Source organism: Schistocerca cancellata, unplaced genomic scaffold, assembly GCF_023864275.1.
Source record: "Schistocerca cancellata isolate TAMUIC-IGC-003103 unplaced genomic scaffold, iqSchCanc2.1 HiC_scaffold_1150, whole genome shotgun sequence".
Lineage (NCBI taxonomy): Eukaryota > Metazoa > Arthropoda > Insecta > Orthoptera > Acrididae > Schistocerca > Schistocerca cancellata.
In genome coordinates this window covers 75,326-98,468 of record NW_026047149.1, presented here as the reverse complement: position 1 = coordinate 98,468, position 23,143 = coordinate 75,326, and the positions used below count along the sequence as shown (strand labels likewise).

The following is a 23,143-nucleotide window of genomic DNA, read 5'->3' as shown; positions in this document are numbered from 1 at the left end:
TGCGTGCTGTCTTGGCAAGGCGTGCTGTCTTTACAAGGCGTGCTGTCTCGACAGTGCGTTCTGTCTTGACAATGCATGCTGTCTTGAGAATGGTTGCTTTCTTTGCAAGGCGTACTGTCTTCACAAGGCGTGCTGTCTTCGCAGGGCATGCTGTCTTGGCAAGGCGTCCTGTCTTTGTAACGCGTTCTGTCTTAACAATGCGTGCTCTCATGGCAAGGCGCGCTGTCTCGGCAAGGTGTGCTGTCTTGGAAAGGCGTGGTGCCTTGGTAAGGTATTCCATCTTCGCTTGCCTTCTCTCTTTTCAAGGCGCGCTGACTTAGAAAGATATGCTGTTTTTGCTAGGTGTGCTGTCATTGTAAGGCGTGCTGTCTTCACAAGGCATGCTGTATTTGCAAGGTGTGCTACCAACGCAAGGCATGCTGTCTTGGCAACACGTACCATCTTGGCAAGGCTTGCTGTCTCGGCAAGGGAAGCTGTCTTGGCAAGGCGTGCTGTCTAGGTATGTCGTTCTATCTTGGCAAGGCGTGCTGTCTTGACAGAGCTTGCTGTCATGACAGGGCGTGCTGTCTTGACATGGCGTGATGTCTTCACAAGGCATGCTGTCTTCACAAGGCGTGCTGTCTTCGCAAGGTGTGCTGTCTTGGCAAGGCATGCTGTCTTTGCTTGGTGTGCTGCCTTGGCAAGCAGTGCTGTCTTCGCAAGCCTTCATTCTTTGCAAGGTGTGCTGTCTTCACAAGTCTTCTTTCTTTGCAAGGTTTGCTGTCTTAGTAAGCTGTCTGTCTTTGCAAGGTGTACTGTCTTTGCAAGGCGTGCTGTCTTTGCAAGGCGTGCTGCCTTCGCAAGGCATGCAGTCCTCAGGTGTGCTGTCTTCGCAAGGTGTGCTGTCTTTACAAGGCATGCTGTCTTGATAGGGTGTGCTGTCTTGTTAAGGTGTGCTGGTGTGGCAAATCATGCAGCCTTTGCAAGCTGTGCTGTCTTCACAAGGTGTGCTGTTTTGGCTAGGTGTACCCTCTTGGCATAGTGTGCTGTCTTTGCAAGGCGAGCTGCCTTTGCAAGGAGTGCTATCTTGGCAAGGCATGCTGTCTTCGCTTGGTGTGCTGCCTTCGCAAGGAGTGCTGCCTTCGCACGGACTGCTGCCTTCGCAATGAGTGCTGCCTTTGCAGGGCGTGCTACCTTCGCAGGGAGTGCAGCCTTCGCAAGGAGTGCTGCCTTCACAGAGCGTGCTGCCTTCTCACGGAGTAGTGCCTTCGCACGGATTGCTGCCTTCGCAAGGAGTGATGCCTTCGCAGGGAGTGCTGCCTTTGCAAGGATTGCTGCCTTTGTAGGGCGTGCCGCTTCGCAGGGAGTGCAGCCTTCGCAAGGAGTGCTGCCTTTGCAAGGAGTGGTGCCTACGCAAGGAGTGCTGCCTTCCCAGGGAGTGCTGCCTTCGAAGGGAGTGCGGCCTTTGCAGGGAGTGATGCCATTGCCGGGAATGCTGCCTTCGCAAGGGGTGCTGCCTTCGCATGGCAGTGCTGCCTTCGCACGGAGTGCTGCCTTCGCAGGGCGTGCTGCCTTCGCAGGGAGTGCAGACTTCGCAAGGAGTGCTGCATTCGCAGGGCGTGCTGCCTTCGCAGGGAGTGCTGTCTTCGCACGGAGTCATGCCTTCGCACGGAGTGCTGCCTTCGCAGGCAGTGCTGCCTTCGCAAGGAGTGCTGCTTTCGCAAGGAGTGCTGCCTTCGCATGGCGTGCTGCCGTTGCAAGGACTGCTGCCTTCGCAAGGTGTGCTGCCTTCGTAGGGCGAGCTGCGTTCGCAGGGAGTGCAGCCTTCGCAAGGAATACTGCCTTCGCAAGGAGTGTTGCCATCGCAGGGAGTGCTGCATTTGCAGGGAGTGCTGCCTTTGCAGGGAGTGCTGCCTTCGCACAGAGTGATGCCTTCGCAGGGAGTGCTGTCTTCGCACAGAGTGATGACTTCGCTGGGAGTGCTACCTTCGCATGGAGTGTAGCCTTCGCAGGGAGTGCTGCCTTCGCATGGAGTGCTGCCTTCACAGGGAGTTCTGCCTTCGCAGGGAGTGCTGCCTTCGCTAGGAGTGCTGCCTTCACAGGGAGTGCTGCCTTCGCTAGGAGTGATGCCTACGCACGAAGTGTTGCCTTCACACAGAGTGGTGCCTTTGCAAGGAGTCGTGCCTTCGCATGGAGTGCTGCCTTCGCTAGGAGTGCTGCCTTTGCAGGGAGTGCTGCCTTCGCACGTAGTGCTGCCTTCGCACGTAGTGCTGCCTTCGCTAGGAGTGCTGCCTTCGCATGTAGTGCTGCCTTCGCATGTAGTGCTGCCTTCGCACGTAGTCCTGCCTTTGCACAGAGTGCTGCCTTCACAAGGAGTGCAGCCTTCGTACGGAGTGCCTCCTTTGCACAGAGTGCACAGGTTGAAGCCTTCACATGGAGTGGAGCATTTGCACAGACTGAAGACTTAGCATGGAGTGCAGCCTTCGCATGGAGTGCAGCCTTTGCATGGGGTGCAGCCTTTCCATGGAGTGCAGGCTACGCATGGAGTGCAGGCTTCGCAAGTAGTGCAGCCTTTGCATGAGGAGCAGGCTTCGCATGGAGTGCAGACTTCAGATGGAGTGCATCCTACGCATGGAGTGCAGCCTTTGCATGGAGTGCTGCCTTCGAACGGAGTGCTGCCTTTGCACAGAGTGCTGGCTTCGCAGGGAGTGCTGCCTTCGCAAGGACTGCTGCTTTCGCAAAGGGTGTTGCCTTCGCAAGCTGTGCTGCCTTCGCAAGGAGTGCTGCCTTCGCAAAGAGTGCTGCCTTCGCAAGAAGGGCTGCCTTCGCAAGGAGTGCTGCCTTCGCAAAGAGTGCTGCCTTCGCTAGGAGTGCTGCCTTCGCTAGGAGTGCTGCCTTCGCAGGGTGTGCTGCCTTCGCACATAGTGCTGCCTTCACTAGGAGTGCTGCCTTCGCACGTAGTGCTGCCTTCGCACGTAGTGCTGCCTTTGCACAGAGTGCTGCCTTCACAAGGAGTGCAGCCTTCGTACGGAGTGCTGCCTTTGCACAGAGTGCTGCCTTCGCACAGAGTGCTGCCTTCGCACAGAGTTTTGCCTTCGCAATTAGTGCTGCCTTCGCAATTAGTGCTGCCTTCGCAATTAGTGCTGCCTTCGCAATTAGTGCTGCCTTCGCAGGGAGTGCTGCCTTTGCAAGGAGAGCTGCCTTCGCAAGGAGTGCTGCCTTCGCAAGGATTGCTGCCTTCGCAAGGAGTGCTGCCTTTGCAGTGAGTGGTGCCTTCGCAAGGGGTGGTGCCTTCGCAAGGAGTGCTGCCTTCGGAAGGAGGGCTGCCTTCGCAAGGAGGACTGCCTTCGCAGGGAGTCTAGCCTTCGCAGGGAGTTCTGCCTTCGCAAGGAGTGCTGCCTTCGCAAGACGTGCTGCATTTGCAATGAGGGCTGCCTTCGCAGGGTGTGCTGCCTTCGCAGGAAGTGCTGCCTTCACAAAGAGTGGTGCCTACGCACGTAGTGCTGCCTTCTCACAGAGTGCTAATTTTGCACAGAGCACTGCCTTTGCAAGGAGTGCTGCCTTCCAAGGAATGCTGCCTTTGCAAGGAGTGCTGCCTTCGCACGGAGTGCTGCCTTCGCACGGAGTGCAGCCTTCGCACAGAGTGCTCCCTTTGCTCAGAGTGCTCCCTTTGCTCAGAGTGCTGCCTTCGCAAGGAGTGCAGCACTCCCTGCGAAGGCAGAACTCCCTGTGAAGGCAGCACTCCATGCGAAGGCAGCACTCCCTGCGAAGGCTACACTCCATGCGAAGGTAGCACTCCCAGCGAAGTCATCACTCTGTGCGAAGACAGCACTCCCTGCGAAGGCATCACTCTGTGCGAAGGCAGCACTCCCTGCAAAGGCAGCACTCCCTGCAAATGCAGCACTCCCTGCGATGGCAACACTCCTTGCGAAGGCAGTATTCCTTGCGAAGGCTGCACTCCCTGCGAACGCAGCTCGCCCTACGAAGGCAGCACACCTCCGCAAGGAATGCTGCCTTCGCAGGGAGTGCTGCCTTCGCAAGGAGTGCTGCCTTCGATAGTAGTGCTGCCTTTGTACAGATTGCTGCCATTGCACGGAGTGCAGCCTTGACTCAGAGTGCAGCCTTCGCACGTAGTGCTGCCTTCGCACGGAAAGCAGCCTTCGCACAGAGTGCTGCCTTTGCACAGAGTGCTGCCTTTGCAAGGAGTGCTGTCCTCGCAAGCCTCGCAAGGAGTGCTGCCTTCGCAAGGAGTGCTGCCTTCGCTAGGAGTGCTGCCTTCGCAGGGAGTGCTGCCTTCGCAAGGGGTGGTGCCTTCGCATGGAGTGCTGCCTTCGCTAGGATAGCCGCCTTCGCACGTAGTGCTGCCTTCGCACAGAGTGCTGCCTTTGCACAGAGTGCTGATTTCGCAAGGAGTGCTGCCTTTTCAAGGAGTGCTGCCTTCGCACGGAGTGCTGCCCTTGCACTGAGTGCTGGTTTCGCAAGGAGTGATGCCTTTGCACAGAGTGATGCCTTTGCACAGTGTGCTGCCTTCGCAAGGAGTGCTTCCTTCGCAGGGAGTGCTGCCATCGGTCGGAGTGCTGCCTTCGCAGGGAGTGCTGCCTTCGCAAGGTGTGGTGCCTTCCCAAGGAGTGCTGCCTTCGCAGGGAGTGCTGCCTTTGCAAGGAGTGCTGCCTTCGCAAGGAGTTCTGCCTTTGCAAGTAGTGCTGCCTTCGCATGGAGTGCTGCCTTCGCAATGAATGCTGCCTTCGCAAGGAGTGCTGCCTTCGCAAGGAGGCCTGCATTTTTAAGGAGGGCTTCCTTTGCTGGGATTGCTGCCTTCGCAAGGGGTGGTGCCTTCGCAAGGAGTGCTGCCTTCGCAGGGAGTACTGCCTTTGCAAGGAGTGCTGCCTTTGCAAGGAGTGGTGCCTTCGCAAGTAGTGCTGCCCTTGCAAGGAGTGCTGCCTTCGCAATGAGGGCTGCCTTCGCAGGGAGTGCTGCCTTCGCAAGGGGTGTTGCCTTTGCAAGGAGTGCTGCCTTCACAGGGACTGCTGCCTTTGCACAGAGTGCTGCCTTCGCAAGGAGTGCTGCCTTCGCAAGGAGTGCTGCGTTTGCTAGGAGTTCTGCCTTCGTAGGGAGGGCTGCCTTTGGAAGGGATAGTGCCTACGCACGTAGTGCTGCCTTTGCATGGAGTGCTGCCTTTGCATGGAGTGCTGCCTTTGCAAGGAGTGCTGCCTTTGCAAGGAGTGCTGCCTTCGCAAGGAGTGCTGCCTTCGCAAGGAGTGCTGCCTTTGCAAGGAGGGCTGCCTTCGCAGGGAGTGTTGCCTTTGCAGTGAGTGCTGCCTTCGCAAGGAGTGGTTCCTACGCACGTAGTGCATCCTTCGGACAGAGTGCTAATTTTGCACAGAGTGCTGCCTTTGCACGGAGTGCAGCCTTCGCACGTAGTGCTGCCTTTGCACAGAGTGCTCCCTTCGCAAGGAGTGCTGCCTTCGCAAGGAGTGCTGCCTTCGCAAGGAGTGCTGCCCTCGCAAGGAGTGCTGCCTTCGCAAGGAGTGCTGCCTTCGCAAGGAGTGCTGCCTTCGCAAGGAGTGCTGCCTTCGCACGGAGTGCTGCCTTCGCACGGAGGGCTGCCTTCGCACGGAGTGCTCCCTTCGCACGGAGTGCTGCCTTTGCACAGAGTGCTGCCTTTGCACAGAGTGCTGCCTTTGCACAGAGTGCTGCCTTCGCAAGGAGGGCTGCCTTCGCAAGGAGTGCTGCCTTCGCAAGGAGTGCTGCTTTGGCACGGAGTGCTGCCTTTGCTAGGAGTGCTGCCTTTGCTAGGAGTGCTGCCTTTGCAAGGAGTGCTGCCTTCGCTAGGAGTGCTGCCTTCGCTAGGAGTGCTGCCTTCACTAGGAGTGCTGCCTTCGCAGGGAGTGCTGCCTTCGCTAGGAGTTCTGCCTTTGCACGGAGTGCTGCCTTCGCTAGGAGTGCTGCCTTCGCACATAGTGCTGCGTTCGCACGGAGTGCTGCCTTTGCACAGAGTGCTGCCTTCACAAGGAATGCAGCCTTCATACGGAGTGCTGCCTTTGCACAGAGTGCTGTCTTCGCACAGAGTGCTGCCTTCGCACGAAGTGCTGCCTTCGCATTAAGTGCTGCCTTTGCGCAGAGTGCTGCCTTCACAAGTAGTTCTGCCTTCGCAGGGAGTGCTGCCTTCGCTAGGGGTTGTGCCTTCGCACGTAGTGCTGCCTTCGCACGGAGTGCTGCCTTTGCAGGGAGTGCTGCAATGCTTGCTGTCTTGGCAATGCTTGCTGCATTGGCAGGGCTTGCTGCCTTGGCAAGGCTGCTGTCTTGACAAGGCGTGCTGTCTTAACAGGGTGTGCTGTCTTGACAGGGTGTGCTGTCTTGACAAGGCATGCTCGTTTCGCAAGGCATGCTGTCTTCACAAGGCGTGTTGTCTTTACAAGGCGTGCTGTCTTGATAGGGTGTGCTGTCTTGTTAAGGTGTGCTGTTGTGGCAAGGCGTGCTGCCTTTGCAAGGTGTGCTGTCTTGGCAAGATGTGCTGTTTTGGCAAGGAGTCCTGTCTTGGCAAGACATGCTGTATAGGCGAGGCGCATCGTCTTGGCAAGGCATGCCGTCTTCGACAATCGTTCTGTCTTGGCAAGGCGTGTTGCCATGGCAAGGCGTGTTGCCTTGGCGAGGCGTGCTGTCTTCAAAAGCCTTCTTTCTTTGCAAGGTGTGCTGTCTTTTCAAGCCGTCTGCCTTCACAAGGCATGCTGTCTTCGCAAGCCTTCTTTCTGTGCAAGGTGTGCTGTCTTTTCAAGCCATCTGTCTTCGGAAGGCTTGCTGTCTTTGCAAGGCGTGCAGCCTTCACAAGGTGTGCTGTCTTTGCAAGGAGTGCTGTCTTGGCAAGGAGTGTTTTCTTGGCAGTGCCTACTGTCTGGGAAATGCGTGTTGCCTTGGCAAGGTGTGCTGTCTTGGCAAGTTGAGCAGTCTTGACAAGGTGTGCTGTCTTGGCAAGGTGTGCTGCCTTGGGAACGCATCCTGGCTTTACAAGTCATGCTGTCTTGGCAAGGCGTCTTGTCTTGGCAAGGCGATCTGTCTTGGCAAGGCGATCTGTCTTCTCCAGGCGTGCTGTCTTGGCAAGGTGTGCTGTCTTGGCAAGGTGTGCTTCCTTGGCAAGGTGTGCTGGGCAAGGCGTGCTGTCTTGGCAAGGCGTGCTGTCTTGGCTATGCGTGCTGTCTTGGGAAGGCATGCTGTATTGGCAAGTTGTGCTGTCTTGGCAAGTTGTGCTGTCTTGGCTAGGTGTGCTGTCTTGGCTAGGTGTGCTGTCTTGGCAATTCATGGTGTCTTGGCAAGACATGCTGCCTTGGCAAGGTGTGCTGCCTTGGCAAGGCATGCTGCCTTGGCAAGGTGTGCTGTCTTGGCAAGGTGTGCTGTCTTGGTAAGTTGCGCTGTCTTGGCAGGGTGTGCTGTCTTTGCGAAGTGAGCTGTCTTGGAAAGTTGTGCTGTCTTGGCAAGGTGAGTTGTCTTGGCAACATGTGCTGCCTCCACATGGCATACTATCTACACATGGCATACTGTCTATACAATGTGTTCTATCTACACAAGGCGCGCTGTCTACACAAAGTATCCCGCCTACACAAGGCGTGCTGTCTACCCAAGGCGAGTTGCCTACACAGTGATTGCTGTCTCAAAAGGGCGTGCAGTCTACAAAAGAGGTGCTGTCTTGGCAAGGCATTCTGCCTTCGCATGCCATGCCACCATTTCAAGACGTGCTGTCTTCGCAAATAGTCCTGTTTTCGCAAGGCGTGCCGTCTTTGCAAGGCGTGCTCTCTTGGCAAAGCATGCTGTTTTGGCAAGTTTTACTGTCTTGGCTATCTGTGGTGTCTTTGCAAGCCTACTGTCTTTGCAAGGCATGCTGTTTTTGCAAGGAGTACTGTCCTAGCAAGCCGTGTTGTGTTCCCAAGCCATGCTGCCTTCGCAAGGTGTGCTGTCTCCACAAGGCGTGCTGTCTCAGGAAGGCATGCTGTCTACACAAGGTGTGCTGACTTCGCAAGGCGTGCTGTCTTCACAAGGCGTGCTGTCTTCGCAAGGCGAGTTGTATTCGCAATGGCAGCTGCCTTCACACATGCTGTCTTCGCAAAGCATAGTATCTTTGCAAAGCGTGCTGCCTTATCAGGGCGTGCCGTCTTGGCAAGGTGTGGTGTCTTTGCAAGGCGTCCTGTCTTCACAAGGAGTGCTGTCTTCACAAGGAATGCTGTCTTGGCAAAGTGTGCTGTCTTGGCAAGGCGTGTGTTCTTCAGAAGGTGTGCTGTCTTCGCAAGGCGTGTAGTTTTGGCGAGGCGTGCTGTCATGGCAATGCATGCTGTTTTGTGAAGGTGTGCTGTCTTGTCGAGGCATTCTGTCTTGTCAAGGCGTGCTGTCTTGGCAAGGTGTACTGTCTTGGCAAGGCGTGCTGCCTTGGCAAGGCGTGCTGTCTTTGCAAGGAGTGCTGTCTTGGCAAGGTGTGCTGTCTTGGCAAGGTGTGCTGTCTTGGCAAGGGGTGCTGTCATGGTGAAGCGTGCTGTCTTGGCAATTCATGCTGTCTACTCATGGTGCTCTTTCTACACATGGCGTGGTATCTACACATGTCGTGCTGTCTGCAGATTTCGTGCAGTCTACACATGTCATGCTGTCTACACATAGCATACTATATACACATGGCATACTGTCTGTACATGTCTATGGCAGATGTGTCCACAGCTCGTGGTCGTGTGGTAGCATTCTCGCTTCCTGCGCACGAGGTCCCGGGTTCGATTCCCGGTGGGGTTAGGGATTTTCTCTGCCTCGTGATGACTGGGTGTTGTCTCTTTCATCATCATTTCATCATCATTGACTCGGAAGTCGCCGAAGTGACGCCAACTAAAAAGGACTTTTAATACGGCGGCCGAATGCGGCTGTATACACAAGGCGAGCTATCTACACAATGATTGCTGTCTGAAAAAGGCGTGCAGTCTAAACAAGAGGTGCTGTCTTTGCAAGGCATGCTGCCTTCGCATGCCATGCCATCTTTTCAAAACGTGCTGTCTTTGCAAGATATCCAGTTTTCGCAAGGCGTGCTGTCTTGGTATGGCATGCTGTCTTTGCAAGCCATGCTGTCTTGGCAAGGCATGCTGTCTTCGCGAGTCGTACTGTCTTGACAAGCCGTGGTGTCTTTGCAAGCCTTCTGTCTTTGCAAGGGGTGCAGTCTTTGCAAGGAGTGCTGTCTTGGCAAGGTGTGCTCTCTTGGCAAGGTATGCAGTCTTGGCAAGGTTGTGCTGTCTTGGCAGGGTGTGCCATCTTGGCAAGGTGTGCTGTCTTGGCAAGGTGTGCTGTCTTGGCAAGGTGTGCTGTCTTGGCAAGGTTTGCTGTCTTGGCAATGTTTGCTGTCTTGGCAAGGTGTGCTGTCTTTGCAAGGAGTGCTGATTTATTAAGGCCTGCTGTCTCAGCAAGGCATGCTTTCTCAGCAAGGCGTGCTGTCTTGGCAAGGCATGCTTTCTTGGCTATGTGTGCTCTCTGGGCAAGGTGTGCTGTCTTGGCTATGCATACTATCTTCGCTACGCATACTGTCTTATCAAGGTGTGCTGTCTACACATTGTGTGCTTTCTACAGATGGCGTGCTATCTACACATGGCATGCTGTCTGCAGATTTCGTTCAGTCTACACATGACATGCTGTCTACACATGTCATACTGTCTACATATGTCTTTGGAAGACATTCTGTCTACACAATGTGTCCTGTCTACACAAGGCGTGCTGTCTACATAAGACATGCTGCCTACACAAGGCGAGCTGACTACTTAAGGATGGCTGTCTGCAAAAGGCGTGCTGTCTACACAAGGTGTACTGTCTTCACAAGGCATGCTGCTTTCGCATGCCATGGCATCTTTTGAGGGCGTGCTGTCTTCGCTAGCCATCCTGTTTTCGCAAGGCATGCTGCTTTAGCAAGTTGTGCTGTCTTGGCAAGGCATGCTGTCTTGGCAAGGCATACTGTTTTCACAAAGTGTGCTGTTTTCTCAAGGTTTGCTGTCTTAGCAAGCCGTGCTGTTTTAGCAAGCCATGATGTCTTACCAAGGCATGCTTTCTTAGCAAGGTGTGCTGTCTTGGCAAGGCATGCTGTCTTAGCAAGGCGTGCTGTCTTGGCAAGGCGTGCTCTCTTCGTAAGGTGTGCTGTCTTCGCAAGGTGAGCTGTCTTCACAAGGTGTGCCATCATTGCAAGGCATGCTGTCTTCGCAAGGTGTGCTGTCTTGGCAAGGTGTGCTGTCTTGGCAAGGTGTGCAGTCTTGGCAATGCATGCTGTCTTGGCAAGGCATTCTTTCTTGGCAAGGTGTGCTGTCTTGGCAAGGTGTGCTGTCTTCTCAAGGCATGCTGTCTTGTCAAGGTGTCCTGCCTTGTCAAGGCATGCTGTTCTGGCTATGCAAGGTGTTTTGTCTTGGAATTGTGTACCATCTTGGCAAGGTGTGCCATCTTTGAAATGTGTGTCATCTTCGCAAGGTGTGAATTCTTTGAAAACCGTGAATTCATTACAAGGCATGCTATCTTTGCAAGGTTTGCTGTCTTTGCAAGGTGTACTGTCTTTGCCAGGTGGGCTGTCTATACAATGCATGCTGTATTTCCAACATATGCTGTCTTTGCAGGGTGTGCTGTCTTTGCAAGTTGTTCTGTCTTTGCAAGTCGTGCCATCTCTGCAAATTCTGCTGTCTCTCCAATGCATGCTATCTTTGAAATGTGTGCTGTCTTGGCAAGGCGTGCTGTCTTGGCAAGGCGTGCTGTATTGGCAATGCATGCTCTCTTCGTAAGGTGTGCTGTCTTCGCAAGGTGAGCTGTCTTCACAAGGTGTGCCATCATTGCAAGTCATGCTTCGCAAGGTGTGCGGTCTTGGCAAGGCATGCTATCTTGGCAAGGTGTGCTGTCTTGGCAATGCATGCTGTCTTGGCAAGGCATGCTTTCTTGGCAAGGTGTGCTGTCTTGGCAATGCGTGCTGTCGTCTCAAGGCATGCTGTCTTGTCAAGGTGTCCTGCCTTGTCAAGGCATGCTGTTCTGGCTATGCAAGGTGTTTTGTCTGGGAATTGTGTTCCATCTTGGCAAGGTGTGCCATCTTTCAAATGTGTGCCATCTTTGCAAGGTGTGAATTCTTTGCAAGCTGTGAATTCTTCGCAAGGCATGCTGTATTTGCATGGTTTGCTGTCTTTGCAAGTCGTGCTATCTCTGCAAATTCTGCTGTCTCTGCAATGCATGCTATCTTTGAAACGTGTGCTGTCTTTGCAAGGCGTGCTGTCTTTGCAAGGTGTGCTGTTTCTGCAAGATGTGCTGCCTTCGCAAGCAGTGCTGCCTTCACATGGCATGCTGCCCTACAAGGCATGATGCCTTCGCAAGGCGTGCTGTCTTCAAAAGGCGTCCTGCCTTCGCAAGGTGTGCTGCCTTCGCAAGGTGTGCTGCCTTCATATGACGTGCTGCCTTCGCAAGGCGTGCTGCCCTCGCAAGGCATGCTGCCTTCGCAAGGTATGCTGCCTTCTTGAGGTTGGCTGCCTTGACACGGAGTCCTGCTTTTGCTAAGTGTTCCTCCATCACAAGGCGTGCTGTCTTTCCAATCCGCACTGCCTTTGTAAGGCTATTTGTCTTCGCAAGGCGAGCTTTGTCACTACGAGTTCTGCATTCGCAAGGTGTGCTGTCCTCATAAGGTGAGCTGATTTTGTAAGTCATGCTGCGTTTACCAGTTGTGCTGCCAATGCAAGTCGTGCTGTGTTGTCATGACATGCTGTCTTGTCAAGACATGCTGTCTTCACAAGGTGTGCCATCTTTGCTAGTCGTGCTGTCTACACAAGGTGTGCTATCTTCACACGGTGTACTGCCTTAGGAAATCGTACTGTCTTCGCTGTCTTGGAAAGGCAGCATGCACTATAAAGGCAATATGCACTATAAAACAAGCACACAATGGAATGGCAGCACAAGCTGCAAAGGCAGCACATGCTGCAATGGCTGCATATGCTAAAAAGGCTGCATATGCTACAAAGGTTGCACACCATGCAAAGGGTGCAAATGCTGCAACAGCAGCACATGCTGCAATGGCAGCACACACTACGAAGGCAGCACATGCTACAAAGGCGGCGCACAATACTAGGCAGCACACACTGCAAAGGCAGCCCACGCTGAGAAATGCAGCACAAACTGAAAACTCAGCACATATTGGAAAGGCATCACACAATGGCAAGGTACTGCACACTGGAAAGCCAGCACTCACTGGGAAGCAAGCATACAATGAAATAACAACACACTGTAAAGTGTCACAATGTGGATAGGCAGTACACACTTAAAGGCTGGAAACACTAGAAAAGCAGAAGACAATGGACGGGCGCCTTTGAAATCTTCTGCCAAAATGATATTACCTTAATGAAATCTGAAGAGAGGGACAATTTCGTATTTAAAGAAACTCTGCTCGTTTACGTCGTTTACTGCTACCAGGTGGAACATATATATTAAATAGCCAGGTGTTGTAAACAGTACAAGCTACAACTGTATTACATGTGAGTTTTCAACGTGATACACTATTATGCCCTCTTTCGCGAGTATCACGGTCTCTAATTCATCTCTAGTTCCAGCATTAATTACAGCACTATATCCCAATACATCGTGTAGTGCAGTATCCTTTACTTCTGTAACTAGAATAATATCAGTGTTTGCCTCATACATAAAGTCTTTCAACCTACTTGCTTTTAGGGAGCTCCCTATGCTGTTTATGGATTCATAATGTATCACATTTCATAAATTCAACTCTTTCATCGCATGCAGTTAGTATGAAAGCTATGGATAAGTGTCACATACGTATCCACCTCTGTCGCTTGGTTTGGATGAGGTGACCATTCCCGCCCCCCCCCCTTGCAATCTTAGTAAGCATCCAGCGAAAATCGTGCACACACACACATGTGAAACTCTTAAATTGACCGAATCAGTTCGATAGCTGTGATTCAGGGCCTAGTGTAATGCCACCATGTGTTCGAAACCTCCGCAAAGAATTCTGTTGCATGGTTCATACTGATGTCTCGATATCGCCATCGTGTAACTTACAGCAAGTATTTTATTCTTGTCGCTCACCTACATTAAGGAATATGGGATACATTTACCACCTTCCGATATTGTTGTCATTGTTAGTAAGTAGAATAAAAGTAGTCTCTGGTCAGGAGAAAATAAAAGCGATTATTTGTTTCCACAGACAGAGCTTAACAATTCGTATCGGTACACTGTCCCATCCAAGAGGCAGATTCGTTACTCTGTCGTATGCATATAACGAGATAACATAAAGACTTTACGTCACAGCTACTCAGTATATGGGGCCAGGTAACCTACACACATCGTCATGATTCACTTCTCGTTTGCTGAGATAATATAAATTTCGTAAGTAAAATGACATTGCAAGTTGTTGTTGTAGTGAAAATCTTCTAAAAGCTTAATGCAAAGACACACATGGTCATCCTGACTGACGATGCGAGGAAGTAAATTGACTGGCTCGGTTAAGAGGTGTATATAATTTTGATTCGTTTCACAATAGATTCACGTAGAATGGTCATTTTTGAAAGTTTCGGCGAACAATACAGTTAAGACTTTGATTACGATACATGCATCACATACTTGTAAAGCTATAATATTAATCGTGTGCTACTTTCGATATTAACCGCAATTGCAGAAAGCAGCAATGAATATGTCTCGTCTCGTTTCTCCGGTTGTTTCCCGTACTGTGCGACCCACAGAGCTCTATCGCTGCATCAGCGGTCGATTGTTGCCGCCACGGAATGATGGCAGTTAAAATTCAAATTTCCTCCAAGTATAAGGGATTCTGCGATATAAATGAAAATGGAAAGAAGTAACGAAAGCGGCAACTAGCAGTCAAACTCAACGATCCTGGTGGTTTAATGCTATGACAATTTTAAACAATAAACTATGCAGTGGAACTAAGAGCTATCACAGGAATCTGCAATATACCCTCGATGGACAAACTGATTAAAGTTTTCGTCCTTGCCACTTCTCATTTTACAGGCAACTGATTCTGACTACTTCTTATGAGCTGAACTGAGGCCATAACTCATGTCGAAGTTGTCTGTTTGTATTACTACTATCGTATCTTTCTTAGGTAAAGAACGAGCAAAATAGCAGTTTTGCGTTTAGCATGCAATCATCCAGGATACAATTTCTACAGTCAGAGCATTTTCTGTTGCGGCATAGGAATGATTTTGTGATTACATCTACATGGAATTCATCTGTAACTTTATGTACTCAATATTTAGTAAGTGGGCCAACCGAATTACATACTGCACAGTGTGAATAATTGCTGCAATTTTGGTGGCAACAACAACAAACAACCAGTGAATGCCGAGATTTGGCTGTAGAATAGTGGCAACACAGAGCTACCGTTGCAGCCGAGTGGTTCATGAAACCCTGGCCGTGACCACAGCGGCTGAGGCGCGTCTACAGCCGTAGCAACCGCACAGCAGCCCACACTGAGGTGTGACGTCACACGGCACCCCTGTCTCGGTTGACCACCCACAACGTGTTTCGCTACATTTGATCAATTCACTATTTGCTCATACCTGAAACGTCAGTATGTTTTTTTTGTTATCAGTATAAACAAATGAAACGTGTTGTGTAATACATCCCTACGAGGGGCATTATTATTAACAATTTTACATTCAATTTTTATCAATAGCTTATTTGCTAGTTACCCCATTTCCTCTTTCTACGCTCAGTTAGCGTCAAGCAAATCACGTGTACCTTCGAAACTTGGACCTTTTTACCAGGTACATCTCTAGAAGTATTAGGTGCATAACATGTCTTTGTAATTTACACGCAGAGCTTAATTTTCTACGAAAAAGACAGAAGTCAGTCCTTATCTCTGTTTAAGATACGCGTCGGAATCTCTCCCTACTTGAAGCGTCAAACGTATGTCCGAAACCCCGCCCATAGCTCATCCTCGCATATACTGCCGATTGCAACGTGCGTGCCCAGTAGTCACTGATCAGTTACGCCATTGTAATCTGTCCAGAGCGAGCTGTTTCGCTGTCCACAGATTATTACAGAACGTTCACGGCCTTTATATCCAGTTTATGTATTTTAGACTTTCCGTTTCAAGGTTTGCCAACTGACAGTCGCTCCCAGTCCGTGTTTCACGACCGCTTTCTTTGCAGTCTGCCGCCGATTGTGAACTTTGCTCCTTTTCCAGTCACATAACGTTTCTTCCAACGTTTATTCTAATGACTGATGCCTCTTGTTACTCCATGCCATGAATGGTTATCTGCATTCCGAAGAGCTAAATGAAAATTAATGCAACGTACACTATTATTTTAAACTGATGGAAGTAACAGTTCTTAGCGAGTAGCCTCGAACCCGATATTCAATTCAGAGTTTACCTCGGACGAGAAAAAACGTTCTGTGTAGTGTTGAAAGCTGTGACGAAAAAAGGAATCTATTTATTTCCATTCTCTAGAAAGGCAGTACAAAAAAATCAACTTATCCCATATCCGTAATACAAATTTATTTGAAAGCGCTGGCCATCGCTACGGTCGTACGAAGGCAATCCAAAGTTTATTCCACACCGCCAGACTGCGTTATGCGATACTCTCTGGCGCTGTGTGCTGACGGATTTGAAATCGCAGCCGCCTGTCTCTGTGACGTGGCAGTCTTGTTCGCTCACAGTTATTTCATATTTCGTGTTACCTCCTTTCATGCTAATAGACCCCAGCCTTCTCTCCACGCACACAAAAACAGATTTCTATTTTTTTTATTCATTTCACGAAAATGCGTGATTCGCGCCGAACCAGCGATATGGAAAGACGTTCTATTGGCGCCCTGCGTGGCAGAAGACGTTGACTGCGAAAGGAGTTTCGGAGGACGCAGTGCAGCCGTCGGTCGACAGATGGCAGTAGGCGACTTGCAGTGTCCGGCAGTGATATAAACAATAAGACGCTAAAAAGAAATAAACAGCGCGGAAAAGAGTAACATGTCTACTGGGCATCTTGTGACACGCGGCGATCAAGGACATTGTATATAATAGTGCACACGAAAATTCTGATAGCCTTTTGTTGAGAATTGTAAATATCGAAAGTGGGAGAAACGTTAAGCGTAAAAATAAAATCTTTGCTTCTCTGTGTTTCCGTTTTGTAACAGGAATGGTATGTTAATATTTACTTTCATTGCGTGAAACAAAAAGTAAAACATTCCTTAGCAGTTCTACATATGTCTACCGAGTGTGTTTTTCACAAACCGTTCTTCACCACCACTTGTGGTTCGTCATGTAAACACTATCACATCGGTTTTCGAAATGCGGTTACCGGTTACGGATTTTTTTACTGTATTTTAAAGGTAAAACACACTACCACAACATTCCATCATTTTACCGTTTGTAGCACAATCATTTTATCAGAGACTAAGTAAGTATTGAACTCCTGGGAATGCGGTCAGCGCTCTAGTCGGCTCATCTCTGGCGTGAACGACGGTGCACGATGACAAAATCTCGCTTAAAAAGCACTGCTTAAGTTATGCCTTTTTTCACATGCGTGCCACATACGTCTCTGGATGACTTCCAAACTGGTCGTCCCCCCATGTTCCGCCACGTCACTCGAATACCAGCACTGGTTACACGAAATCGCCAAATAATGACATTGTATTGACTTTGAACGCATTTAATTACGCTTGCAGATCTTAGTAACGTAGAAGCCGAATGTATTTTTCTGTTGATTCTCCCTCTTCTGCAGCCCACAGAGCTTTGTCAGTGCCCCAGCTATTGATTGTTGGTGCTAGCCATCTGCAACGTCGGCAGTTAAACTTTCTAGCTAGTAATGTCGATTTTATTAAGTAAATGAAAACGGAGGAAAATGATAATAATTGCACAACCACCAGTCAAACGTAACGTTTAGGGAAGTTATAGGCGATCAAAGCCTTAAGGCAAAAATTACGACAATGGGGCACACATAACCGTTATTGCATAAATCCACATTCCGAGTTGGGCCTTCCACGCACAATGTCGCAAAAGTTACCGTTATGTCCAAACGAAATTACGCATCGTATTCTTCGATGGAAAATGCCACTGACTTCCACTAATCACTTGTGGCGTAATGTCTTCATAACACTTCCACCTCACTGCAATAAACGGTTGTGAGCTCTAGTACACATTCTGCCCGATGTAGAAGCACTTCAATATTTCCGCAATAGTAATTTATTAGATACTCAAAGCTGTCACCTTTGGTCCTTTTAATTATCACGTCAGTATTCACATATGTTATGTGAGCGTCGACCACCGGTTTGCTCACACGGAGAGATGATGATTTAGTGTCATCAAACAGCACATGTGGAAACCGAATCACCAAACTCGTCGTTCATCCGAACATGAGTTAACTATCGTATTCGCCGTTAGAAAACAGTACTTATTGATAAAAGCGACAGTAATTTCCGTAACCGTTCTCTTTCCATAGCTAAATGTTTCGTCAACTGTTAATTGCATTCTTCTTAGTTAAAGGGTTTTCAGTTCTTCAGCAATACATAAAGTAACAGTTTCAAAGACGAGATAATTATGAAATGCCGCTAAAACAGCACTGCGCAGAAAATTCCGTTACGACTATGGACGGAGTGTGTCGCAACGACATTCTTCCGACACACACTTCCGGCGTTCTTGGCCGGCTCAGACGTGAGTAACAAATCGAGGTTCGGATGAATGTCTCCACCGCCCCTTCCTGGACCAGCTGACACCAGCCGTGCTGCCAAACGAGGTGTCGACGTCTGCGACGCTGCTTCCCCCGTGCTTAAAACGTAAACGAGTCTTGAGACTCCTCTGTCATCTGTCGATGCTACGGCAACAGCCGCCGTGCGGCTACAAGTTGCTGCTGTACATTCTCCTCTCTGCGGCCTGTCTTTTCACACAAGTGATGGGGCTCGGTTTTACGTGAATATAAGTAACGTAACTATTATTGCGTACAACACCACAGCCAATATTTACAGTTACTAGTAACTGCTTTTTCGCATTACTCATCTTAAATGTATTCAGGTTTTGTAATACCTTAACAGTTTTCGTATGTGCTTGTGGTCGTCGGCAAGCAAATGCATCGTTACCAGCGCAGAAAACTCATCGTCGTCAAACCGGCATCGGAGACGAATTTGCGTACCTGGAAAGGTAGCTACTTACGAGAGTTTACATGTATTCTGGAACCTACACAGCTTACTCTTTTATTGGCCACACTAAGAAAATAAAATTAGCACTCGAAAAATTCCGTCTGTTTAGGAACTTAGGGAATGTCAAGGGCGCACTTTTTGTTTGGCTCTACCTTTAAGACGCCATAAAAACATTTAGTAGTGTATATGTAACCGTTTGCAACTCTACACCTTACATATTATTTTTCTCGCCTTACCCGTGTTTCTACTAGCTGACTGGTGACATGTTTTCCTTATTACAGCATTTTCCATTGCGAAGTGGGGCTGTGGCCCTTTACATATTCCGGCCACATATTAAGAGACTGTTATGATTGTCCTGGTGACAATGATGATGGAAAAGAGAAAGTTGTTCTTACTGTGTCTCGTACTATCAAGAGCTTAGTGAGTATCTATGCAGTTTCTTTGCGACAGTACTTTATTATCTAAAGATCAGGGCAGGCGTCTCTTGCTGATACACTATGGTGACGTCATAACATCCACACTCGCGACTCATTCATTACGAATGGCTCTGCACTGCCACATATGCTAGCTCTGTAATGGAGTGTGGCTGGCCTCACATTCTCCTCACTAAAATAATACAGTGAGTGCTCTGACACATTATGGTTTTTTGAAAAAATTAAATTCTTCGCTATTTCAAAGCGTCTCAATTTTGCTCTACTGTAAGTGTAAAACAGTTTGAAAACGTGGAAATGGCGGATATCTGTTCGACTGTGTTTTACTCTCTGGGCGATAAGCGCAAAAATACTTTTTTGAGGCATTGTCTTCGCCTCGACAAACGAATCTCCTGTCCTCTGTTGACAACATGCTGACATTGTTCCCGTCACGTCTTCCTCCTCGAAATTCTACAGTAGTCTGTTTCACATTTTTGCTATACGTTAAAAAAAATACCGCATTTTTTTTACTACGAAAAACGAGATTATCATTTTTATTTCTTCTTGTGAAGTGTGCTATTCGTCGCGTTTAAATGACCGACATTGCACAGTTGTACCACAGATTGGCACGATTTGTGTATCTACATACTCTTCAGAAATCATTGCCCATTCTAATCAGGAAACGTATTTAAATCTTGCTTCGTAACGGTTTGGGTAAATGAATCACATGGGCTTTTACGTAGTTACTGTGTACTGAACATCAAAGTTATAAATCGCTCGTAACGCATTCCGTCATTTTGCCGTATTTAGCACTTTCTACCATAGACGAAGTGTATTGGATGGCTGAGAATTCGACCATTACTGTCGCGTCACGTCAAGAAGAAACAGGGTGGGGAAAAACAATTTGACCGAAAGTGCAGAGCAAGAAGGCAGCATCAAATGAAGGAATTTCGGTATTGCAAGTGTCAGTTGAATATTTCGGGTGCTATGCCAACATGGCAACTGTGGTCACATTTGCTATGACATACTTATAATAAGTGGCGGATCGTTTTTTACTCATTTTCACCTTTTTGAGACATATTGAAACATGAGACATGGACATCTGATTCTCTTCATCTCTAAAAACGTGCAGTGTCCTAAGTCAGCCAAGTGCGACACACGTGTAAGTGGCGCTTTAAATTTCTCTTGTTCTCATGGTGGCGGTTGGTTTGTTCACACAGCCTGTGTTTACGTATACATTTTCTGTAAACTACCAATCATTTAGAGCCAAGACGCTCGTGTGTGGGATTTTAATTACGTTCCGGTGCCGCCGAAAATACTCAATCGCGAAGCCCAGTTGCTATACTCAAATTTTTGTGTTTCATGCTGCGTTTCCACGATACACTTTTGGACAGATTGTCTCTATGCACCCTGTATGACGACGCCGGATGGCAAACTTCGCTGAATCACAACAGCTTAAATTTTTCTTTTTTTATGAACGCTGGGTGACTGCCACCCACATATTCTGCCACGTCACTAGAAGGCTAGCACACGACACAGAAAATCACGAAACCAGTATCAGATCCGCGTAATTACACTGTACCGATTATGTGCATATTTAAACGTTAATGACAAATGTAGATAGCGGTAATGTGTAAGATGAATTTCTTTTTCCGTTAGTCTTCCGCGTCCTGCAACCGACAGAGCTTTGTCGCTGCCTCAGCGACTGATTGTTGCCGCTACCACGCGGAACGATGTCAATTTTAAAGTCTGCCGCGAGTAATGGCGGTTTTCTGAATCAAACGAAAACGGGAGAAAAATGTATGTGCATAATCTAATCGACAGTGAATCCGTAATTAGCACAGCGGCTTAATTTTTAATATTTACGAGCATCAGAGGCTGGCGTAGCCGTCCAGTTGCGAGATGCGTGTCCATTCCGACACGTAAATCGCACCCCTAGTCGCTGGCAGTTGTAACATTGTAATGCATTCGAAGTGTGCTCTTTCGCACACCGCATCTACATGGATGGACTTGTGTCTCACCTGCGTCCAGCTGATGGTATCCTATACTCCTAAGAGGGAGACCATTCTGTGAGAAAATCTTCTGGAAAACACGTATAGAAATCGCCAAAAAATACCTTCAGAACCTTTCTAGCCAAGCCAGTTAACGCTTGTGCTACTTATATTATGCTCACTTTAATGACACACGTGGTGAGAATATGCGTAGCGGTAAGGGATGGAACGTATTTACACTCCATGGTTTTGAAGACGTGTGATGGCTGGAAAAATTCCTGTCTAGTCGAGGCGAAACCTTAAACAAGTACACAGGATTAGTAGATATGTTGTCACCACCCATCGATTGTGAAGGTTTAATAAACAAGTTGACAGCGTCGTCTGTTTCGCATCGAGGCGGAACATAATCGCAGTGTGAGAACCTGTCTTACTTCGTGGCAAACTGTCCAGCTGTTGTCCTTCTGTGTTTCTACAGACTGCATTCGTATCTGGTAACGGATAAGGAAAAAGATCTATAATCGGCCCTAACACACTGCGCATGTGAAGAGGAGCACCGTATGGAAATTAACAAGTTATTTACTGGAAAGTTGATAAAAATAAAAAAAATCTTGCGTCAGCGATATTATTCTGTCGTGTCTGGGCAGCGCCGAACGCGAGAACGAACGCCACCAAAGCTTTATTTTATTTTACGGCGCCTGCTTGCGTTGTACGGCGCTCGTTGGCGCACGTGGAACTTTGGACACACACAGCGTTTCGTACTTTAGACCGTGCATCTATCCTTGCCGTGTCGAGGTTCGAAACCAGGTGGATACGACAGTTGCAGTATTAAGCACTCATTTCAACGACGGATCTCCGTGTCGTATTAGCGTCACACGTGTAGCAATTCCGTTAAGCTAATTTCCCCAAGACTCGCAGTGCTAAACCAGCATCTATCCTTGTTGCGTTCGGTCAGGTGGGACGACAGCAAACGATTCACACACTGTCCTGACAAGTCTTTATTTTCACGAACGACAGAATTCCCGTTCATGATGGACTGTGGCTCATTTAGCTGTCCGCTTCTACAGAAGAGCAAATATCGGCCTGGCGGAAAGCAAACAGTTTTCTGGACGTTTCATCGGGAGTACGTGTGATGTGTGTTGTTATGCTTCAAGAACTGACATCTGTGATGTCCGAATTTACTCAGAATAAGAGGCTATGGTCCCTGCATACTCCAGTACAGATAGCGACACAGTATCGAGATATGAAGCGTGAAGAACCGAATACGTCACTGATGGAGGACGCCCGTATACTGAGTTAGAGATTAACATCCCGTCGCCTCAAAATCTTCGCCATTCGAAGCGTTTTAGAGCTGCCGACCGACACGCATCCCTGCTTTCAACCCACGGAAGGATTCTGAAGCAGGTTTGGTGCGTAGCTTGTGGAGCCAGTTGGGTTAAAATCCTCCCTTTTCAAAGAAGAGTGTCCAACCGTTACTCAGTGCTCCGTCACTGGTCAGACTGTAACGACTTTTGTTTCACGTGCGTTTGTGCCGGTCTGCAAGCACTTGCACAGTAAGCAGTGCTGGTAATTCACCGCCGTCCACCCAGCCCGGGAAACGCACAATATGCAGATGTAGACACCTACTTTGGAAAGTGGACGCACATTCTGTACCCATCGCGGCAGGCCCCGTTACGTGGTACACAACCGTGACGTCACAACACGGACACACTCGCCCTGTTTATCACGGCCGACTCTGCAGCGCCACACGTGCAGCCCCTGCCTTCCACAGAGCTCTGCCTTACAGTCTTTTCACTAAGACGATGCGTTTAGTATTGCGAAAGATTTGTCCTATTATTAAGTTTTAGCGTTTAAATGGTGTACTGTTTGTTCTGCTACTGCTTTAGTATGTTATCTAAATATATAAATGGCGTACATCTAATCGGTCGTTAGGAAAACGGGGATTACAAGTTCCAAACGCACAAATTGCCATCGCCTTATTTTCTACATCGACATTCGAATCGCACAGCCTTTGTTGCCAAAGAGTTTTCGTTGTGGTTTGCTTCCTCCTCTGCGAAGTAGTGCTGTGATTTCTTACACATTCCATCCACGTATCAAATCAGCACGAAAGTTGCCCTAATGAGAATGGAGAAGAAATTTGACATTACTAGGTGCTCGTACGAAGTGTGGTGTCCGCTCTCCGACGTGTCAGAATAGTCCATACCAGGAAACCGCACTACAAAATGGCACGCATTGTGTATGTTGATAATCTTTAAAAACCTTGTCCCAATTACGGCAAGCACAGTTGCTAAGCTAAAACTAGTGTGTACTAAAAAATGTTTAATAGGTCTTCAATACATCACTGACTTTACATAGGAAAGCGTCTCACGTTGAATTGCTAGAACAATAATTATAAAAGGTGGCAATGTTATTTACGCACTATCTTTTAAATAGATATGATGGTATCTGATACTCAGCTACTAATGCAAAGAAACGTACTGATGCTAAAATGCTTTAAATTCTTGCTATCATTTAATCTTTAAAATTTAATAATTCTCTTCCTGTTAATATTTAGGTAACTAACTGACGTCGTTCAGATTTCGTAACGCTGACGGCCTCAAAATTTAAAGTTGTTCAGTCCCTGTTTTGTTTTCTTTCAAT

General features: G+C 48.8%; 2 protein-coding genes across 2 annotated transcripts; both read left to right on the top strand.

Annotated features, from left to right (window-relative positions):
• The first annotated feature begins 1,144 nt into the window (after window positions 1-1,144).
• Window positions 1,145-3,712, top strand: LOC126159978 (uncharacterized). The gene is made up of 2 exons (XM_049916786.1): window positions 1,145-2,540; window positions 2,685-3,712. Exons 1-2 carry the CDS (start codon window positions 1,145-1,147, stop codon window positions 3,710-3,712), a joined length of 2,424 nt encoding a protein of 807 aa, XP_049772743.1.
• A 162-nt stretch (window positions 3,713-3,874) lies between these two features.
• On the top strand, window positions 3,875-6,286 carry LOC126159977 (trophinin-like). Its single transcript, XM_049916785.1, has one exon. It carries the CDS (start codon window positions 3,875-3,877, stop codon window positions 6,284-6,286), a length of 2,412 nt encoding a protein of 803 aa, XP_049772742.1.
• The last annotated feature ends 16,857 nt before the right edge of the window (window positions 6,287-23,143 follow it).